This window comes from Phyllobates terribilis, unplaced genomic scaffold (assembly GCF_046119375.1).
Source record: "Phyllobates terribilis strain yellow unplaced genomic scaffold, ASM4611937v1 Scaffold_4__5_contigs__length_816908805, whole genome shotgun sequence".
NCBI classification, from domain to species: domain Eukaryota; kingdom Metazoa; phylum Chordata; class Amphibia; order Anura; family Dendrobatidae; genus Phyllobates; species Phyllobates terribilis.
Genome location: NW_027362764.1, coordinates 84,043,840 through 84,064,501, shown reverse-complemented (window position 1 = coordinate 84,064,501; position 20,662 = coordinate 84,043,840). Strand labels below are relative to the sequence as shown.

At 38.9% G+C, this 20,662-nt stretch overlaps 1 protein-coding gene across 1 annotated transcript in view; it reads left to right on the top strand.

Moving 5' to 3' along the window:
- ODAD2 (outer dynein arm docking complex subunit 2) overlaps positions 1-20,662 on the top strand; it is a 195,767-nt gene that overhangs the window by 104,554 nt on the left and 70,551 nt on the right. Inside the window, exons 14-17 of the mRNA XM_073677585.1 lie at positions 6,092-6,202; positions 11,921-12,075; positions 15,282-15,524; positions 19,228-19,342. Coding sequence (XP_073533686.1) covers positions 6,092-6,202; positions 11,921-12,075; positions 15,282-15,524; positions 19,228-19,342 — 624 coding nt within the window. The remainder of the gene's footprint in view (positions 1-6,091; positions 6,203-11,920; positions 12,076-15,281; positions 15,525-19,227; positions 19,343-20,662) is intronic.

Genomic DNA, 20,662 nt, shown 5'->3' with positions numbered 1-20,662 from the left:
CTACATATTCTGTGCTGTTCTTCACCTGTGCCGGGATCAGCCGCTCCTTTGTGAACCAGCTGAGAGTGACTACTTGTTATTTTTCAAGAATACAGTCTGCAATGTACAGGACCCTAAAAAAATCTCCTGTCATCAACAGAGAAAGTGGTCCTTTAGATTGGAACAGCTTTTGTTGATTGTTAAAGGGGTTGTCCCTGTACTTTATAACCACTTCCTAAATGCTAAAGAGCCTCAGGTAAAATTAAGAAAAAAAACAACACATACTTACTATCCTTCTTGGTCTGACATTTGTACCTTTCTTCTTGATCCGACGTTTCTTCTCTTTATCTTTCCTCTTGGTCTGACATTTGTTCTTCCTTACCTTTCCTATTGGTCCAGCATTTGTTCTTCCTTACCTTTCTTCTTGATTCGACATTTGTTCTCCTTACTTTTCCTCTTGGTCGAACATTTTTTCTTCCTTACCTTTCCTTTTTGTCTTAAATTTGTTCTCCTTACCTTTCGTCTTGTTCTGACATTTGTTCTTCCTTTCCTTTCCTCTTGGTCTGACATTTGTTCTCCTTACTTTTCTTCTTGGTCCGACATTTGTTCTTCCTTTCCTTTCCACTTGGTCTGACATTAGTTCTTCCTTACATTTCCTCTTGGTCCAACATTTGTTCTTCCTTTCCTTTCCATTTGGTCTGACATTTGTTCTCCTTACTTTTCTTCTTGGTCCGACATTTGTTCTTCCTTACCTTTCCTCTTGGTCTTACATTTGTTCTTCCTTACCTTTCATCTTAGGCCAACCTTTGTTCTTCCTTACCTTCCTATCCCTAAAGCTAAGGTCCCTAGCTATTCCTGCTCCCTGGATTACTTCTAATGGTGAAGATGCTAGGGCTATGTACCTTCCTTGCTGAGCTCCTGAATCAGCCCTTATCTGTCCCCTCCTCCACCCAGGGAAGTGGAGAGTAGTTGTATGTAAGAATACACAAACCAGACTAACAAGTGAAGACGTACAGGGATAAATGAAAATACCAATCATACAAATATGCACTCACAAACAACAGAGTGGAATACCGGGAAGTAAAAGGAAGGAACAACCAAATAGGAGAGGATGAGGATAAGCACACAGACAAATAACTAAGCAACAGTCTTTAGCACAACACTCCAAAAGCCTCCTCAAACAATCAACACCTCCACACCAAGCAGTATGAAACTCACACTGGCTACCCTGATTGCCAGAGGCGAGTATAAATAGCAGAGGGGAGTGGCCAACACTGAACAGCTGAAACCTGCACCATTTAATATGATGGTGAAGTGCTTCTAATCAGTGCAGAAGTATGTGGATTCAGATACCTCAGCCTTCTGGCCCTCTCCCTGTCACAGTAAACCCGTGACACTTTCTCTTGGTCTGACATTTGTTCTCTTTGCCTTTCCTTTTGGTCTGACATTTGTTCTTCACACCTTTCCTCTTGGTCCAGCATTTGCTCTTCTTTCCCTTTCCTCTTGGCCTGCCATTTTTTCTTCCTTACCATTCCTCTTGGTCCAACATTTGTTCTTCTTTCCCTTTCCTCTTGGCCTGACATTTGTTCTTCCTTACCCTTTCCTCTTGGTCCAACATTTGTTCTTCCTTACCTTTCTTCTTGGTGTGATATTTGTTCTCCTTACCTTTCCTCCTAGTCTGACATTTGATCTTCCTTACCTTTCTTCTTGGTGTGATATTTGTTCTCCTTACCTTTCCTCCTAGTCTGACATTTGTTCTTCCTTACCTTTCCTCTTGACTCAAGATCTTCTGAAATGAGTGGTGTGAAACGATCAGCTTTGAAAAAAAAAGATTTGTGTTACTTTTAAGAGCGTTGCAAGTAATGCAATCTTTTTTTTCTTTTAAATCTGGTAATTTTGTGCCACTCATCGGGATATCTAGAGCCAAGGGTAAGAAATTGCCAGTCAAGAAGAAAGTTAGGTAAGGGCAGATCTGTATAAAATTTGGTATACCTTTTTTGCTATGTCCCTCTGCATAGGAAAGTATATAAAATGCATGCCAACACATACTGTCCCAGTGTATGCCAAAGTACACTCTTTTGGGTGCATGAACACATCAGAGGTTTACATTGGAGCATACTCTTATAGTATACCTGCGATGTGTAGGCAACAAAATGCGAACACATCCTAAAAATAGATGATGTAGTCATACTATTACTGTGGATAGATGATGTAGTCATACTATTACTGTGGATAGATGATGTAGTCATACTATTACTGTGGATATGTGCCGTTTTTTTGTGGGCTAGAAAGAAAGTTTCAAATATTTTGCACATTCAAGAAGGTTAAATTTGATTAGAGGAGTCAGATGGGAGCACTGATACTATAGCGTTCCTGCAGTTTATACTCATAATATTGTTTCAGTATAATATCTAGTGAAAATCTGACCCGTCGGTCATTCTGTCTTGGCACAAATTTACTAGTATAATTGCGGTTTTATACTTTTTTATGTTGTTGAATCTCATTCCTCCCGCAAGAGCATAGAATAAAAATAGTGCCCTTACATCAGGAGCCATTATTCTGTTTTTTTCCATATGAATACTATATGTTCATCTGAAGATTAATGTCCCTGGAAACGTGAGACTAAAACATCTGCGCGTGAACTAATTGAAACGTCTTCTGTTAAATCCCCCATTAGTGTTTATTACAGAATAGCTAGTTATAATGTTTCCGTCTAGCTTTTCGATAGTCTTGTTATTAATATTTTGTTTGGTAGTTTCATAATTAAATCCGCATGATTGTGTAAACGATAGATAAATCATCCGACCTCCCCCAAATAAATACATAATATACGGTTTTATACTTTGGAAAGTCTATCTCAAGCTGCTATACCAATTTTTCTTATAAGCTTATTATTAAACTCTACCAAATGTGTTAGAATAATATTTTTGTTGCATTGTTTTTGCATGTTATCTAAATTAGTTCTAAAAAGTTTTATCACTTTTATTAAATATGTATATACGACATACTGTATATTACACAGCCACTCGCATGGATAAATGCAATCATTTAACTTATAATTACTTATAGAAAAAAAGATAAATAAGAATTTGAAATATCTATGCAATTCCTTTAATCTGGCATTTGCTGATCAAGAAAGAAAATTATGGTGGAGCAGGGGTGAGAAGGGTGACAAAATAATTAAAATTATGGTGGAGCAGGGGTGAGAAGGGTGACAAAATAATTAAAATTATGGTGGAGCAGGGGTGAGAAGGGTGACAAAATAATTAGAGATTTTTCACTTCAAATTAAAATATAAACTTTTGATGTGTCCTAATATAGTTTTGTAGAACTTACTCATATATTTTTATTTGTAAAGGTGCCTTGATCTCCCATTAACAACCTCGGCCTTAGTTTTGGGCAGCTCCATTTTTGGTTTGTGTTCTTCGCAGGAGAATTGTGGTGGCGAGAGAGGTGACTGGCTTACTAGCCCATTTTGGTGGCCCCTCTGTCTATATATTGGTCAAAACAGAGAAGGGGGCTGGCTTAGCTATTAAAATAAGCAGATAGGGCTCAATCAGACATCCATTTTTTTCCAATAATGAACCGAGTTTCATCAGTATTTTTGTTCATCTGACTTTCAGCAGAGTTTGGCCCAAATTTTATCACTTTTGATGAAGAAAATAAAAAAGTTTCTACCAGTCTGTGAAAAATGGATAGCATACAGATGGCACTCGAATACTGTCTAATTTTTTTCATGGATCCATAGACTTGCGTTGGTGATTTTGATCCGACACTTGGATCAATATCGGCCAAGTCTCTGCGATTTTACTTTGACCCAAAAAATTGGATATGTGAACAGCCCCATAGACTATCATAGGTACAAGTTCTATCCATGAAAAACATGGAGAGTATTTGTACGTGAAAAAAGGGACATCAAAACTAGCCTTTCGCGAGCCCCTTCAGACACAGCACTTTTTAGTTTCGGCCTAAGACCTCATTTACGTGTCTGTATTTAAACATGTGCATGAAAAAATGGTACCGGTGTCATCAGTGTTTTGCACCATTGTGTCATCCCTGTGTCCTTTTTTAATATCAATGTATCATCAGTATTTTTCACGGATTGATAAAAAAAGAAAAAAATGACAAGTCTTCGATACTTTGCAATGTTAAACACCGACAGCACACAGACGGTACACTGATGACATCCGTGTGCTGTACGTGTTTTTCACAGACCCATAGACTTGTATTGGCCCTTGTCATCTGTGCTGGTAGAAAAAAACGCACATGTGCAAAGCACCATAGATTATAATGGGCATGTGTTGTATCCGTGAAAAAAAACAGATAAAACACATACATACAACACAGATGTGTGAATGAGGCCTTAGAAGCACTCTCCCGTTTCAAATCCAGGGCTGGGTAGTGAGCTGCTGGGACTTAGGACATATCCGAAGATATTTGCACCTTTGCAAATAAAAGTTCTAATGCAACTGAATTAAAAATACATCTAAAGTTACCCCTTTAAGCAAACCAATCCTGTCCTTTTCTACTCACCTTGTCAGCACCTCCCTTATATTTTTTTTATATAACACTTTTTGGTGGGTTTTTTTGTTACATTTTTTTCTAACTTTTTCAAAGTCCCATGTAGAACCCGCCACGGCCCCACTATCAGTATTTGATCAGTATTTAGTCAGTATTTTTTCTCAGGAGTGGGAGCCAAAACCAGGTGAGGAACAATCAGAGAAAAGGTATAATAGAAACAAGTCACCAATTCTTCATTTATCACCCACTCCTGAGAAAAAATACTGACTGAATACTGACCGAATACTGATAGTGGGGCCGTCACCTTAGAAGAAAAATGGCAAAGCATTCTGCATTGTGAAAGAAATGACGCTGACCAACATAAAACTCACAAGAAAAACAGAAAAAAAACAATGTCTATGTGTGATGTATGTATGTGACTATTCCTTCTTTTACTGTACATTTTACAAAGCGGACAATAAACACATAGAACAGTCCCAGCAAATACCCAAGATGGTACATTACACAGTCTCACCGTTCCTTCTCTGCCCGCCTGGGATAGAAAAGCTGCGACTTTGGATACTTCCAGGGCCGACTACCTTAACCAGTGGCCCCTTGCTTCTGGCGGGCCCCCACAGAGAGGAGGTAGCGACAGGCTTAGGAAGCTATCAGTCCATCGAGTTACAAGGCAAGGAAACCTGAGAGTCCCAACCTGGACTCTCTTAGGATTTCCATGTAGCCAGATGACCGGCGGGTCCCAATCTGGCTTTTCCGAATGTCTCTGTGGTTTGCAGGCGACCGATGGGTCCCTCCTGGCAATCCTAAACAACATATCCATGGTCTCTCTGATGGTCAAATGGAGCAAATTCATATGTTTCCAGTCAAGACCGATACCCTTAGACTATAATCATGTACAATACAAATCTGTGTCTGTTTGGGTAATGCCATGCAATCCACCCTGAAGGATGTCTCTCATTCTCCTTGTAAAATCTTTCTGATTCTCCTTGATTCTCCTTTGATTCTGTCTGCAGCACTACAGACATCCCTGTTTATACTTACATCTGTGTAAGGTCATCAGTCACAGGTAAGAGGTAAAGATGCAGGGCTCAGCTATCATTGTTTGAGCTAATCTATTTACATAGTTGGTATCACAGGGGATCTTATAAATAAACATCTAGCTGGCTTTTAGTACAATTGGCCATTAGCATAGTAAACTGTATATTTCCAAAGGAAAAGAATTCAACATTCAGGGTTATACAAATACTGGTCTCTTCTTTTTGACCAGGCACAAATACACAAAGATAATAGAGTATTTCTCTTGGATTAACAAATCTAAATGTTTGACTTATTAAGATTTTAGGCTGTATCGCCACACGTGTCTATACCATTCAGGCACGGCTGTGGATTTTTATGACCCATAGACACAACACATACCAGCTCTTCCACTGGCACCGCATATTCTTTATTGTATCCAAGAGCGAGAAAGATTAAAATAATAAAAATAGAGATAAAATATGTTTAATGTCTCACAAGGCTGTGACAGGTTAATAAAGAAAAGATCATCCGCCGATTGCAACTGTTTCATCATTTCTTTTTTTTTCTTTTGTTTCAGCCGAGTTACCAAGTTGCAATTAAAACGGAAAAGATGATTGAGGATCTTGTAAAAAATCTAAACAGTGAAAATCAAGAGCTGCAAATGCACTGCGCCAGTGCCATATTCAAGGTAGATGCAGAAAGTGCTGTGCGTCAGTCATTTATACAGGTTCTGTGTGCTGTATGTGTATTAATGACAGATGAAGCTCAGCAGGGGAAATGTTCAGTTGACTCCCTAAGAACGATGCTTGCTCCATCCACATATAATGCACCCATATGCATCAGTCCCTCAGGTGAGCCTATGACAGCAGGGTCTAGTCTATTGTAAGCCAAAATGTTACATTAAAACAAAAAAGCAGTTGAAGATACAGACATTCGGCATGTGCACTGCATTGGTATCACACTTCTGATTGTCCACTGTGAACTGCCAATCAGGAGAGCACATTTACTGATTGGTTCTCTAATAGTGTCTCTTTGGTGGACAATGCTACCCGTATTGCTCTGTTTCCTACCTGTACCATATGTACTGTACTAATATCTACCTCTTCTACATGTACAGAACTACTTACTACCTGTGCTATATGTACTGTACTGCTCTCTTCCAGTACTACATGTACTGTACAGCTCTCTACCGTACTACGTGTACTGTACAGCTCCCTACCTATGTCCTCTACTGCTATCTATTGTACATGTACTATACTGCTTTCTATCTGCTCTAATTTTCCGCTAATGCTAATACTTTACTTCTCTCTATCTGTATCACATGTCAATTCTGCTTTATAACAGTACTATATGTACTGTACTGCTGTCTACCTGTCCTAAATGTACTGTACTGCTCTCTACCTGTACTATGTGTACTGTATTGCACTCTACCAGTACTACGTTCTACCTGTACTGCATGTGCTGTACTTCTCTCTATCACTACTATATGTGCTTTACTGCTAAGCTAAACAAGCCCAACTTTTCCAACCTGTCATCATGTAAGAGGCCTCCATCCCTTGTAATAATCTAGCTTCCGCTTTTCAACTGACTCTAACCTCCTTTTTTAAAATGTGGAGCCCAAAACTGGATCCCATATTGTAGATGTGGTCTTACTAGTGATTTCTACAGGAGTGATGATATATTGGGATCACAAGATTTTATCTCTCTTGTTAAACACTCTAGTATCATATCTTTTGCAGCTGCTGCCTGGCATTGAGTACTGCTGCTTAACTTACATGTAATTAGAGTACCCAAGTCGTTGTCCTGTAATCCATAGTATATTTCCATGTAAAAGGGTTGTCAGGGACTTTTATATTGATGGCCTTTCCTTAGGACAGGTCATCAATATCTGATTGGTGGGGGTGCGACACCTTGGCATCCCCATCAATCAGCTTTTCTTGATGCCGGTGGCAGCCGGATGTGCTGAGTTGCAGAGCTGCCATCACATCTGTGACAACTGAATACTGCACATCCGCCCCCTAAAAATGCAAATCAAGTTACCTTAATCCTCTTAAATGAGATTCATCTTTTGTGCAGGGGCGTACATAGAAATCATGGGGACCCATAGCAGAAGTCAAATTTGACCCCCCTCCAAAAAAAATATTCAGTGGGGTCACAGAAAAGCATATCTCACAACTTTGCAGCAATTGCGAAGTAATTGTGCCCCTATTGGAGCCCCTTAGTGTTCCCATGCACTAAGATATCTCTCTCATTGCCCCAATAAAGTATGATACCAACAAAAGTGCCCCCCCCCAACACACTAAGATATTCCCACAGTGACCTGATCGCAGTATAATGGCCCTCAATACAATATACCGGCCGTCCATACAATATAGTGGCCCTCCATACAGTATAGCAGCCCTCCATACCCTCCACACAGTATGATGGACTCCACACAACCCTCCACACTGCAAAATAGCCTGCATAGAATATAATAGCCCCCGCTAACCCTCCAAACAGTATAATAGCTCCCCACATATCCCTCCAAACAGTATAATAGCCCCCGCATACAGGCCCGGCGTCTGCACCTGGGCAAGTGCTGGGGCCCTGAGCAGATGGAGGGGCCCACTCACCGTCGGGCACCCTGGCGTGCTATGGGGCCTATGAGCGGAGGAATCCGATGTCAGCGCCCACGAGTCCCCCCCCCCCCCCCGCTTGATCAGGGCCACGGCACAATACTTACCTCTCCCCATGCCACCGCAGCTCCAGCATCTCCTGACTGACTTCCGCGATGACGTCTTTCCACCGCGCCCTCTGTTGAGCAGTCACAGTGCAGCAGAGAGCGGAAAGATGGCGACGCTGAGGAGTCTGGAGCCGAGCAGCGGCAGCGATGAGAGCAGCAGCAGCAGGTGAGGTGAGTATTTTATTATTTATTTTTTTATGTATGGACGCATGGGGCATTATATGGGGCCCAGCCTGCATGGAGCATTATATGGGGGCCAGTATTCTATATGGAGCATTTTATGGGGGCCAGTATTCTGTATGGAGCATTATATGGGGGCCAGTATTCTGTATGGAGCATTATATGGAGTCCATTATTCTGTATGGAGCATTTTTTTGGGTCCATTATTCTGTATGGAGCGTTATATAGGACTCTTTATTCTGTATGGAGGACTTAGTGGTGCCCATAATACTGTATGGAGGACTATACTGTCCGATCTGCACTGTGCGCTGCGAGGATTTGCTGAATTTATAATAGATATCGCTCATGTAATGTAAGAAGTGAAGTTTTTGGCATTGTACTATATATATATATATTTCTCTGCGGTATCTCTGCATCATGAATTGTGGTATGTGTTAAAGGGGCCCACTGAGACTCCAAGTGGCATTATGGCCCCCAAAATATCCCTCCCAATGGTATGATGGCCCCCACAAAGTGCACATTGATTTTAATATACTTCTCCCTGTTCCCCCGCTGCTCCTGTCTCTGCAGTGTGTAGTCTGAAGCTCTGCACATCTCGGCGCAGTGGGGACGATGTAGTGATAATAATAATAATCTTTTTTATTTATATAGCTCCAACATATTCCTCAGCGCTTTACAATTCAGACAATTTACAGACATTATGGGCTCACAACATACATTCCCTATCAGTATGTCTTTGGAGTGTGGGAGGAAACCGGAGAACCCAGAGGAAACCCACACAAACACAGGGAGAACATACAAACTCCTTGCAGATGTTGTCCTTGGTGGGATTTGAACCCAGGACCCCAGCGCTGCAAAGCTGCAGTGCTAACCACTGAGCCACCGTGCTGCCCCTGATGTCATCGCACCTGCTGTACTGAGACTTCAGATGCACAGGGAGAATGATGGAGGAGGGAGCTGACAGCTCCCGCTTCCATCATTATTATCAATGGTATTGGCATTCAGGATGCCGATGCAGTTGAAAGTGCGATGCCGGGTAGAGTATGGCCAAGCACTGGCACAGGGCCCCCTGACTCCCGGACCCCATAACAGCCGCGTGATTTGCCTCTATTAACAGTACGCCACTTCTTTTATGATCAAGATGGTGCATTGTGAGCTTTGATAACCTTACCTACATCAGAATGCATAATGAGAAAAATGCACTTCCATCTTTGTGATTGAGGCTAAATTGTGTTTAGATATAAATGTCACTGATTTAGGTGCAGAAAAGTCTGCAAGTTATAAAAGCCGGAAAAGGTTGTGGAGCTTAATCCTGACAATCAGATCCTGCCCTGCTGTGATTAGAATTAGTCCATTCTGACATACATTTAATATGCTGCCGATAATGTTAATAAGACTTGATACAACGGGGATTTAAAAGTGACAATATAATGATTCTTAGTTAGGCATTGGCTCACTCCACATCTCGGACTTGACTTTATGGAGCTATTGACAAAAATGAACCCAAAATACAAAACTTAAGATTTGTTTTAATCTCTTTTATGGCAGTGTCCATCTTTTTTTTAGCGGACACAATAGTAAATGTAGAGTACACTATTGTGTCCAGTGAAAAAGCAGACACTGCCACTGACTGGTGGAAATCTGCTCCTGGACCCACATCAAAAAATTCCTCATCGCCTATTTCTCTAGTGATCTTTGTATTGAAGTCTTTGTATTTTTTGGACACTGGTGACATAATAATATTAATACGTGAAGGGTTTGACCCTTTACTGGAAAATAGGACTGTGGTGTCTATTCACTATACTTCAGACGTTGAATTATTACATTACTTTGCCATTGTCTCAGCTCTCCATCTAATAGGGAATCAGTCAGCAGGTTTTTGCCATGTATTCTGAGAGAAGCATGGTGTAGGGGTTGAGACACTGATTCGAACAATGTGTCACTTACTGGGCTGCTTGCTGTCATTTTGATACGATCACAGTTTTCTCCACTGCAGATCTAGCAGTGCTCAGAATGCTGAGCTCTGTCTAACCCCGCCCACAGCACTGATTGGCAGATTTCTGTGTACACTGTGCATAGGGGGCGTGGTTTCACAGAGGTTGACTAGGAGGCAGCAGTCACCTAGTCCTGTAGTGATAATCTCCTGCTGAAAAAAAACACTGATTTTATTGAAACAGCAAAACACAGCCTAGTAAGTGACACATCTCTGGAAGCAGGCTCTCATCATGCAGCGCTCAGATTACATAACAAAACTCTGCTGACAGATTCCCTTTAATTTCTTAGTATACTTAGTTTATTCCAGTCTGCTTGCTGATTAGCTTATACATGTAATCTTTGGAAATTTTTACTTGCAGATTGGCGTGTCCCAAATACTTTAGTTCCCAGAGGTCTTTTTCCACTTTTTCTCTCAGTTTCTGTGATTGAAAAAAATATATTTTTAGGAGTTTTCTTCTATCCTTTAACTGCTCTATCCAGGAGTACTGTATCTTTCCAGAGTGGGCACTTTCAGTCACCTTTTAATTATAGGAAAATATGAACATAAAAATATCCACATCACAAAAACATAAAAATATATAAACGTAACAGATACTGAAGCTGTTCAAATATCTTTTTTGGGGATTTTCTTTTTTTAAGCTCATTCTACAATGTTGTATGAACCCTGGATATTATGTTATGGCCTATGGGTGCCCTATAATACACATCTAAGAGAACGTTTAACCTGTTTAGCACATTTTATTGAAATGTAAAAAGAAAAAAAAGGCAAAAAAGAACACCCCCGCACATCCACTCTGTTTCTACTTTTTACCAGTTCTTTGGGTCTAAACCAAAGCATTCTTCAAAATTTTTTTCTGATTCTTCATCTGGACGGCCTCGGCTCATCCTTTCTTTTCAGATCATTCCGGTAATGATTTCCTCGCATTATACTCTGATTTGATTTTGCAGCGTGCACATCTTGTGGTTTAAGTGACGACAGGCTTTTCACTCGTTTTTTATTTCTTTTTTTTTTCCTCGAGACTTTTCTGCAAACTCCCTTGTTTGTCTGTCTTTTTTTTGTATTTATTTTATTGCTGTGCTTCTTAGTACTTACCATTTGTGCTGCCTGGGTATTGTTTATGACATCAGGTTTTATGATTAAGCCCGTTGCCAGCATTCTTCTCTGTTTAAGTCATCCACTTTGTCTCTATAACTAGACAAAGAAAAAAAAAAACTAATTCAAGTGGCAGCAGTGTTTTTTTTGTAATTGATGTCATATTGAATGTCCAAGTATTATGAAATGGATAACATGCACAGAGATGTTTTGGCAGAGTTACAGCAGCCACATGCAAACCATAATCACCAATTCCCACCTCGTAAGGCAATTCACATTACCCAAGCCTGCAAATCTTATTAACTTATGCAGTTGATTCGCAAACACAAAAAAACGATAATGTTTTCTCCTGGAAAATATATAATGTTGTGCGCCGGATGTTTCTAAAATTTCTCTCCGTTTTTGTGATGTAAAAGTGTGCCGAGGACGAAGAGACCCGAGATCTGGTCCGACAGTATGGAGGACTGCAACCCTTAGCCATGCTCCTCGGCAAGTCCGACAATAAGGAACTCTTGGCGGCGGTGACTGGAGCCATCTGGAAATGTTCCATCAGCCGGGATAATGTGACAAAGTAACAATTTCAGCCATTATTCTAATGTCCTTGATGTGTGTTTCGCATGATCTCAATCCCAGACAGCGATAACGTTCAATCCGAGAGTGGTTCTCGGCACTAACCGGCCAGCTGGTAGAGTTGAAGGAAGGTCATAGGCAGGGGTGAGGGATTTCTTGCAGATGAAGAGGACAAGATCAATGAGTAATGAAAGTAGCTGGAAACCTAAATGAGTTCTTTGGCTTTAGTTAACAAGTGCCTAGACTGCAAATATCAGATAGATTGACACAATGAGCACCTCTCTGGAGCAGTTATATACATCAAGCTGTCTCGGAGGGGATCATTTAGAGATCAGTCTCAGTGATAAGCAGCTGCTGGCGAAATAGTGAGGACAACACATATCTCCATATATCCTCAAATCTGCCCATAACTTCTTGCTAGACTACACGTTAGCTGAGAAAAATATACAGCTCGCGTGCTTCATCTGGTGCACGACTTAGCCCAGATGTCACATAATTGGCCCGGTGCTGATCTATAGTGTGGTATATTGCAGATCAGAAAAAAAAAGATAATCCGTACTTAGACAAATCAGTTTACACCCCAAAGATTTATAGTATTGTTCCATGCTTTTACTCTTCTTCATTCTGGGTGTTGGATGAATATATATTCATCGGAGCCATCGCCCCTAAGACTTAATAATAGAGTGTTTTATGACTACTGCTCAAGGAGGTTTCTGAGTCACTAGACATCTTTGAGAACTGCAAGAAATTCATGCCAACAGGTTCACTGGAAATAATGAATTTAGAGTTAGGGGCAATTAAAGGGGTATTCTGGCTTAAAAAAAAATAAAATTTGTCCTGGCCGTGTGATAACCACACAGGTGCACGTCTCGTTACAAGCCTGAGCTAGGATAGCTTTAACATGCCATCCATCGCATGAACAGTATAGACGAAAACCTCAGAAACGAAAATGACAAAGGGTAGAAGTATTTGCTGCAATAAGTGAAGTTTATTTTGATCCTGCAAGAAGTAGAAATGGTCCAAAGTCTGACCGACAATGGAAGACCCGGGTTTAAGATAGATGCGGCCAAGTGCAGGCCGTTGTCGGTCGAAACGTTGGACCATTTCTACTTCTTGCCGGATCAAAATAAAATTCACTTTTTGCAGCAAGAACTTCTACCCTTCATCTTTTTCGGTGCTGAGGTTGTCGTCTACATTAAGTCAGGACTTCGGTACAGAACAGGCTTTCATTCTCTGAGCAGGTTCATTTCTTAAAGGGAACTTGTCCCTGTGAAAATACAGTCCAATCAGCAGCCACCATGTTCTAGAGCAGGGGGAGCTGAGTAAAGATTCAGTATAACCTGTGTTTTAATTATTTAAACCTCTGTTGTTTCTGGGGTTTTTGGTCCACTGGGTGGTCCTATCAGTGAGTGACAGTTGTCTCTAAATGCAATCTTATACAAAAAAAGCTGTTACGACCGCCCACTGGACCGAAAATCCCCAAAAGGAGTTTAAACAATTAAAACACAGTTTATACTGTATCCTTTCTGCGAAATCTATGACTCAGTCTGCTCCTCTGCTTTTGCTCTATAACATGCTCTATAAAATGCATTTTCAGGGTGACAGATTTCCTTTAAAAATTATGAAGAAGTTATGTACAGTTCCTTGAAAAAGTATTCATACCCCTTGAATTTTTCCACATATTTTCACATTAAACCCACAAATTTAAATATTGGTATATCACATAAAATCCAAATAAAACACATTTAAGTTTGTGGGTGTAACATGAAAAAATGTGGCAAAGTTCACAGGGTATGAATACTTTTTCAAGGCACTGTAGAAAGTATATTAGGAAAATGTTCAAATTTTCATAATACAATATTTACCTTTTCTTTCTTTTAATGAAATCATCAGAGAACTTCTTTAAGGAGAGCTGCTCAGCAGAGTAGATTTCTGGCAACGACTTGTTAAAGCTATATTAGTGGAGGGATTTTCTTCCATTTTTGCATCCCCCTTAGTAACGCCCTGTTCACACGGTGCAGAATTCAGATAAAATCTCCGATAGATCAATAGACTGCAATGAAACAAATGAGGTTCCAATGGACTCTATTTGTGTGGTTTTTTTTTCAACCGTATCTGTCTTTTCATACTGGAGTAAGAATGTACTCAACTATGTTTTTGTGCCCATTTGAAAACCCAGAGACCGATGTTTTGGGATTCACAGAGATTTGCTATAGTGATAAAAAGTCACAAATGTTGGCACAAGTCTTGTTTTGTAAAAAAAAAATTTACACAATTTTGAACTTTTCTCGTGACTTTTAAAAAGTGGGGGATGGGGTCTCTGGCCGCTCAACAGATTAAGGGGTTGTCTTCTACTCAGATAAATTCTTCTCAATTGCTATAGTTCCCCTTATGAAATAACTTCCTATATTCGCTGCCATCATTCCAGCAGTAACGTCAGTGGCTCTCCCAAAGCTCCTGAGAGTTGTTATGTCACACAAAAACCCTGCAGCCAATCAGCGGCCGCTTCACACTCCCTTCCTTGAGAGTAGAAGCAGCAGTTCTCATTTCTTCCGCATGTCATTTTCATCCGAAGGAAGTGCGGGTTAAACGGCCGTTGATTGGCGGCTTGTATGGCCTAACAACTCACGGAAGCCGCGGGAGAGCCAGTGCCATCACCGCTGGAACGACGCTGGAGCCAGAGGTGAGTATAGGTCTTATTATTTTATTGGGGAGAGTATAGCAATTGAGAAGGATGTATTAAAGTAGTGGACAACCCCTTTAAGTCTCACTTTTTAAAAGTCATAAGAAAAGTTAAAAATTGTATACATTTTTTCAGAAACAAAACTGGCACCAAAATGTGTGACTTTTCTTTACACCAGTTTTTGTTATATTAAGCCGGTAATAATTTCCCCCTATAATTTGTACTTCTAGTTTTAAACTTAGTTTATTTTAACCTTAGTGATATTTATTTTTAAAAATGGATTATTTGAATTGAGATATCGGAAACATTCAATCAAATACAATGTGCAAATATGTTCCTGTGTATAATAGTCAGGCAGGTTTTTCTTTTTTTCTATCATTCCAATTAGTAGAAGAGGTAAATTATAATGTTAGGAGGCCTCGTGGTGTCCAAAACTAATACAATGCATTTCACGTTTATAAAGGACTTATAAGTAGGAATATAGGAATTCATCAGCTAACCATTTTGTTGCTTTGTTCTCAAAGGTTTCAAGAATACAAAGTTATAGAAACCCTTGTTACCTTCCTGACTGACCAGCCAGAAGAGGTCCTCGTTAATGCTGTAGGAGCACTGGGAGAATGTGGCCAGGAGCCCGCCAATAGGGCCATTATCCGTAAATGTGGAGGCATCAATCCACTGGTCAATTTACTAACCAGCACTAATCAAGCGTTGCTGGTGAACGTTACCAGAGCTGTGGGTGCCGCTGCATCAGAGCCTGAAAATATGGCGTAAGTATCACATTTTTCAGTAATAATTTCACTAGGTGGAAACATTTTAAAGTATATGGACAACTTTCAGGGCATTTTTTTCTTTTTAATGGATGTATTTTGTCCTAGGATTTGGCTTCTACATCCTCTATGTATTGCAGTACATGGCTGATTGCGGAAGGACTTCAATGTCAAATCTATCAGCTGCTCCTGATGGTGCAGGATCTGTAACTTTTATACCTGTTCTTCTGAACGATCATCTAAACTGATTTAAGGGCTTTCATTTTGTCATAAGTGGGCTTAGAATTTGCTATTACAGTACTGTGATACGTAGAGGATGTAGAAGCCAAATAGTCAAAATAGTCAATTCTTCTAAAAAGATGCAAAAAAAAAAAAGAATTCTTTAAAGTACGGCTTTGTTCTACACTGATATCACAATAGTATTCGTGCATCCGTAAAACACTCAGGCCCTGATTCACTGTTGCATTTGCTCCTTTTTTTGTCTATTTTAAAGCCTATTTTATATGTGTTTGAATGTTTTTTCTTATGTTCGCCGTTAAGGGCAGCAATTGGGATTTCCAGATATTCTTGCCTGATTCATCATTTGCGAATTTTTAAAAAGGTGCAAAATTTGGAACAAATGTATTCCAGGCTGCTCTGGGATAATTTTAAGCACACCTGTTATCTTGGCACAACTTTTGCACTGCTGTGCTAAACGTTTTTTTTTTTTTCACTTTGCACAAAATTCATGAACTGCGCCATTTTGAAGAATTTAGCACGAAAAAAAACCCTGCAACAAATACCACAAGACAAAATAGAAAAGTGACTTCAAGAAAGTCGCAAGTGATGAATCGAGGCTCAAGTCTAATGAACTGTGTGAAAAAGATTTTATTTCTATAGCCTAAAAATGTTGTCATAATTTTTTTACTATTTTTGTACAAAAGATTCTAGCAATCAATATTTCACTCTTCTGCATCTCCCTGGCAGAAAAAACGCATGCGGATTGTACATGCGGATTGTACATGCGGATTGTACATGCGTTTTCCTGCCAGGGACATGCGGAAGTGAAGCGTTCTTCACTTGCATTTCCGCATGCGGGTTGTCAAGCGCTTTCCAAGCGATTTTAGCATCACTTGGAAAGTGCTTGTCAACTTGGTCACACTATATAAATCCATGCAAGCGGCATTAATTTATATAGTGTGACTGAAAGAATGGTAAAAATAAATAAATAAATCTATACTTACTTTCTGATGGCCCCCGCAATCTTGCTTCACTCCGTTCTGGCTTGCCGACAGCTCGCGGTACACTACACTGAAGGACCTGCCGTCACATGACTATGACGTCAGCGCAGGTCCTTCAGTCCACCGCGAGCTGCCGGCAAGTGAAGACAAGGAGACCGGGGGCCATCAGAAGGTAAATATAATATTTATGTTTCATTTTATTCTTTTTTTCACAGATTCTATGGTACCCGGGTCCGGAGGAGAGTCTCCTCTTCTCCAGACCCGGGTATCATCCGCATATTGAAACGCTTGGATTCTGCATGTACAGATCCAGTGATGTGTAATCCATGCGTTTCAATGCAAGTCAATGGAGGCGAAAACGCAGCGCTTCTGCAAAATAATTGTTAGTGCTGTGTTTTTTTCCGCAATGATAATCCGCAGCGGAAATTTCCGCAGCATGTGCACAGGCGGATTATCATTGGGAAACATGGCAGGCCTTCTACCATGCGTTTTTTAAGCGTTTCTGCAGCGTTTTTGCCGCTGCGGAAACGCTTAAAAAACGCATCGTGGGCACACAGCCTTACACGAGCAATAGAAAAAAAACAAAATATATTATATTCCAATACATGCTACATCAGACTTTATTTGCCCACCTCCATCTTTGCATGTTACATTTAAACCTTTCTATTTATTTATTATTTTATTATATTTTAAATAATTATACAATTATAATATAATAAACATATTTTTTAAATGTAATATCATTTATATAATAATTATAATGAATTATATTTGCATAATTTATATAACTTATTTTTGTATATTTTTTTTTTATCATTTTTTTTTAATATAACATTGTTTAAGTGTAATATTATTTGAATAATAATTAGAATTAATTATATTTTGCATAATTTATATTATTTATTTATTTGTTAGATAATTATTTTCTTTCTTTATTTTGTATAATTTTGTTTTTATTGAATAGAATACCAGTTGTTTAAATATGATATTATTTAAATAATAATTAGAATTAATTATAATTTGCATAATTTATATTATTTTTTTTATATATATATAATTATTGCATTTCTTTATTTTGTATCATTTTATTTTTGTTGAATATAATACCAATTGTTTAAATGTACGGTAATAGTATTTAAATAATACGGTAATTCGAATTAGTTATCTTTTGCATAATTTATATTATTTATTTCTAGAATTATTTTATTTCTTTATTTTACTTTTTATTGAATAGAATATCAGTTGTTTGAATTTAATATGATTTAAATAACAATTATAATTAATTATAATTTGCGTTTTTATATTATTTATTTAAATGTTTAGATGATTATTTTAGATCATTTTTTTTATTGAATATAATACCAATAATTTAAATGTAATGTTGTTTAAATAATTAATAATAGTTTGCATCATTTATATTATTTATTTTTTCTAGAATTATTTTATTTCTTTTATTTTGTATCATTTTATTTTTATTGAATATAATACCAGTACTTACTTATGCCAAAAGAGAAAAGTAGGGATAGTATCAACCTCTACAAATTAGTATAGATTAGGAATGTAAATAATAATCTATTTAATCACATAATAAATCTGGTAGAGGGCTTTAAACATTGAGTTTACCCTGGATGTAAAGCACATGGACATCTTCGTGTCACTATGATATGTTTTTGCAGAACTTAGTTCCGTGTTCTCAGGAGATAATAACATCGTCTCGTACTTTGGAAGTTGATGTATTTCTATCTTTACACAAGATTTAGGTTTACATTGTCTCCATACAAAGATAGGATTGTAAGGAGATATTCGGTTTAGTCTGGCCTGCGGCGCGGTTTAACGTCCTCTACGGACCCTGATGTAAAGTTATGATTCTCCTTCTGATTGATGTATAAACACTGGACAGATGGTGCCGTGATGATTCTGATGATAATTCATTCTTCAGCTCGTCATAAAGATAGTTTGATTAGAGTGTGTTTAAGTAATTAGACAGCGGGATTTAATGCCGGTCATGTTTAGTTGGCCGCACATGGAAAACAAGTTAAACTTTATACGTTCCCAACAAAGGATGCACTGTGGTATAGAAGTATAAACCTGTATCAGGATTACAGATGCTTTTCCTTTCACGGACAGTCTACGGTGCAGAATAGGAAGCTGCGTAAAAAAAGGTTATTTCAAAAACACACACATCCTCCTTAAGTAATGAGGTTCTGCAATAAATATTTGTTTAGGAGTCTAGATTCTTACACTTGACTGTATTTGGATTCCAGCTCAGAAAAAAAAACAAAATACAAAACTTGTTTAGAAGCAATGGAGAATAGTTCTATCCGAAAAAATGCAACATTATGTGGAATGACATGTTACATTCACAAGAGTCTAGAATGATTTTACTCTCATTTCTTGGTCAAATACGATTCTTCACAGTCGGGATCTTATATTTCTGCTGCTATAATTGATGTTTATTTCTTCACTGCCTGGCTGCACGACAGGGTAATTGACCGATTAGACGGAGTTCGTTTGCTGTGGTCGTTGCTTAAAAATCCTCATCCAGATGTACAGGCAAGTGCAGCGTGGGCCATCTGTCCCTGCATCGAGAACGCAAAGGTGGGTATAAATGACAAGTCTCTGCGCCATGTCCTACGGCCATACACTGCTCTGGTACTCAGATTTCCCAAAGGTCTGTGGAAAATCATTTTTTATGGGTGATTTTATACAAACTAGTAAAGAATCACACACACACATTATTTTTTTATCACATATTTATATGTGTTGTGTATAGAAAGATAAAACATATGTAAATGTAATCTAGATTAGCTATAGATACTGTACCTAGATATCTAATATCTAATAATCAAAATATTATTAGATACTTAGGTATCTAATAATCTTATTATTATTTAATAATTTATAATTATTTTTTATAAATCGGTTTTAAATATAGTTGAATTTAAAGGTTAACATTTTATTCTAATTGTATTTGTAGATAATTGGTAGATTGTAGATAACTGATTGATTTGTTTTGGGCTTGTATAAAAAAAGTCACTGATGGTAATGTAGTTAACAGCAGTATTTTTGCAACAAAAAATCGTGGTGTGTGAAACCACCCTTAAAGCACCACTCCAGCGTTTTTTTTTTATTGCACTGCTGGAGTGGTGCTTTAAATGTAATTCCCCTGTCTCATACTCACCTGCCGCCACCGCCCTTGTTTTCCAGCGTTGTTCCCGTCGGTCTCAAGCGTAAAGCGATCTGTCAGCAGTTCCAGTGTTTCATGCAGCGCGATGGAGGTCATTTTTCAATACAAGTCTATGAGATCTTTGTTCTGGCTCACATAGACTTGCATTGAGAGCTTGTGTCGTAGGTTCGTCGCGGGGCCAGAGCAGTGCCGAAAAACGGTGAAGACGCTGGAGGGTGGGTATATCACCGGGGGCATGGGGCTTACATTTAAAGCGCCACTCCAGCTCTGAAAAAAACAAAAATTCTGGAGTGGTGCTTTAAATGGTTTGGTCCTATCTGCTCAACCCTCTTCCTAAATGCAGACTCTCTGGAAGAAGAGGGCTGCTGAAGGACGGCGTGTGTCACCCATGTGCAGCGGCTTTCCAGTAGCTTCTAAGTGCCAACCCCTTTGAGTGTAGGTTCACATGAGTGTATAAAATATTTTTCAGACTTTTATCCAGAAGTGGAACAATTTTTTTCTCACTTGTAATTTACATTCTCCTATGTTTCAGAATAGCAATGTACCTGTAAAAATGAAATGCTATACTGTGGCTCCATACGGCATCTGATTTTTTTTTATGCATCCATAGACTTGTATGGTCGAATCTCATCCGAAGAAACTAGTGCACGCAGCAATTTTTTTTTTTCACATGAAGCTTCGTTCACTGAAAAAAAAGTTCATCTGCACTGCCCCATTGAATAACATTGGTC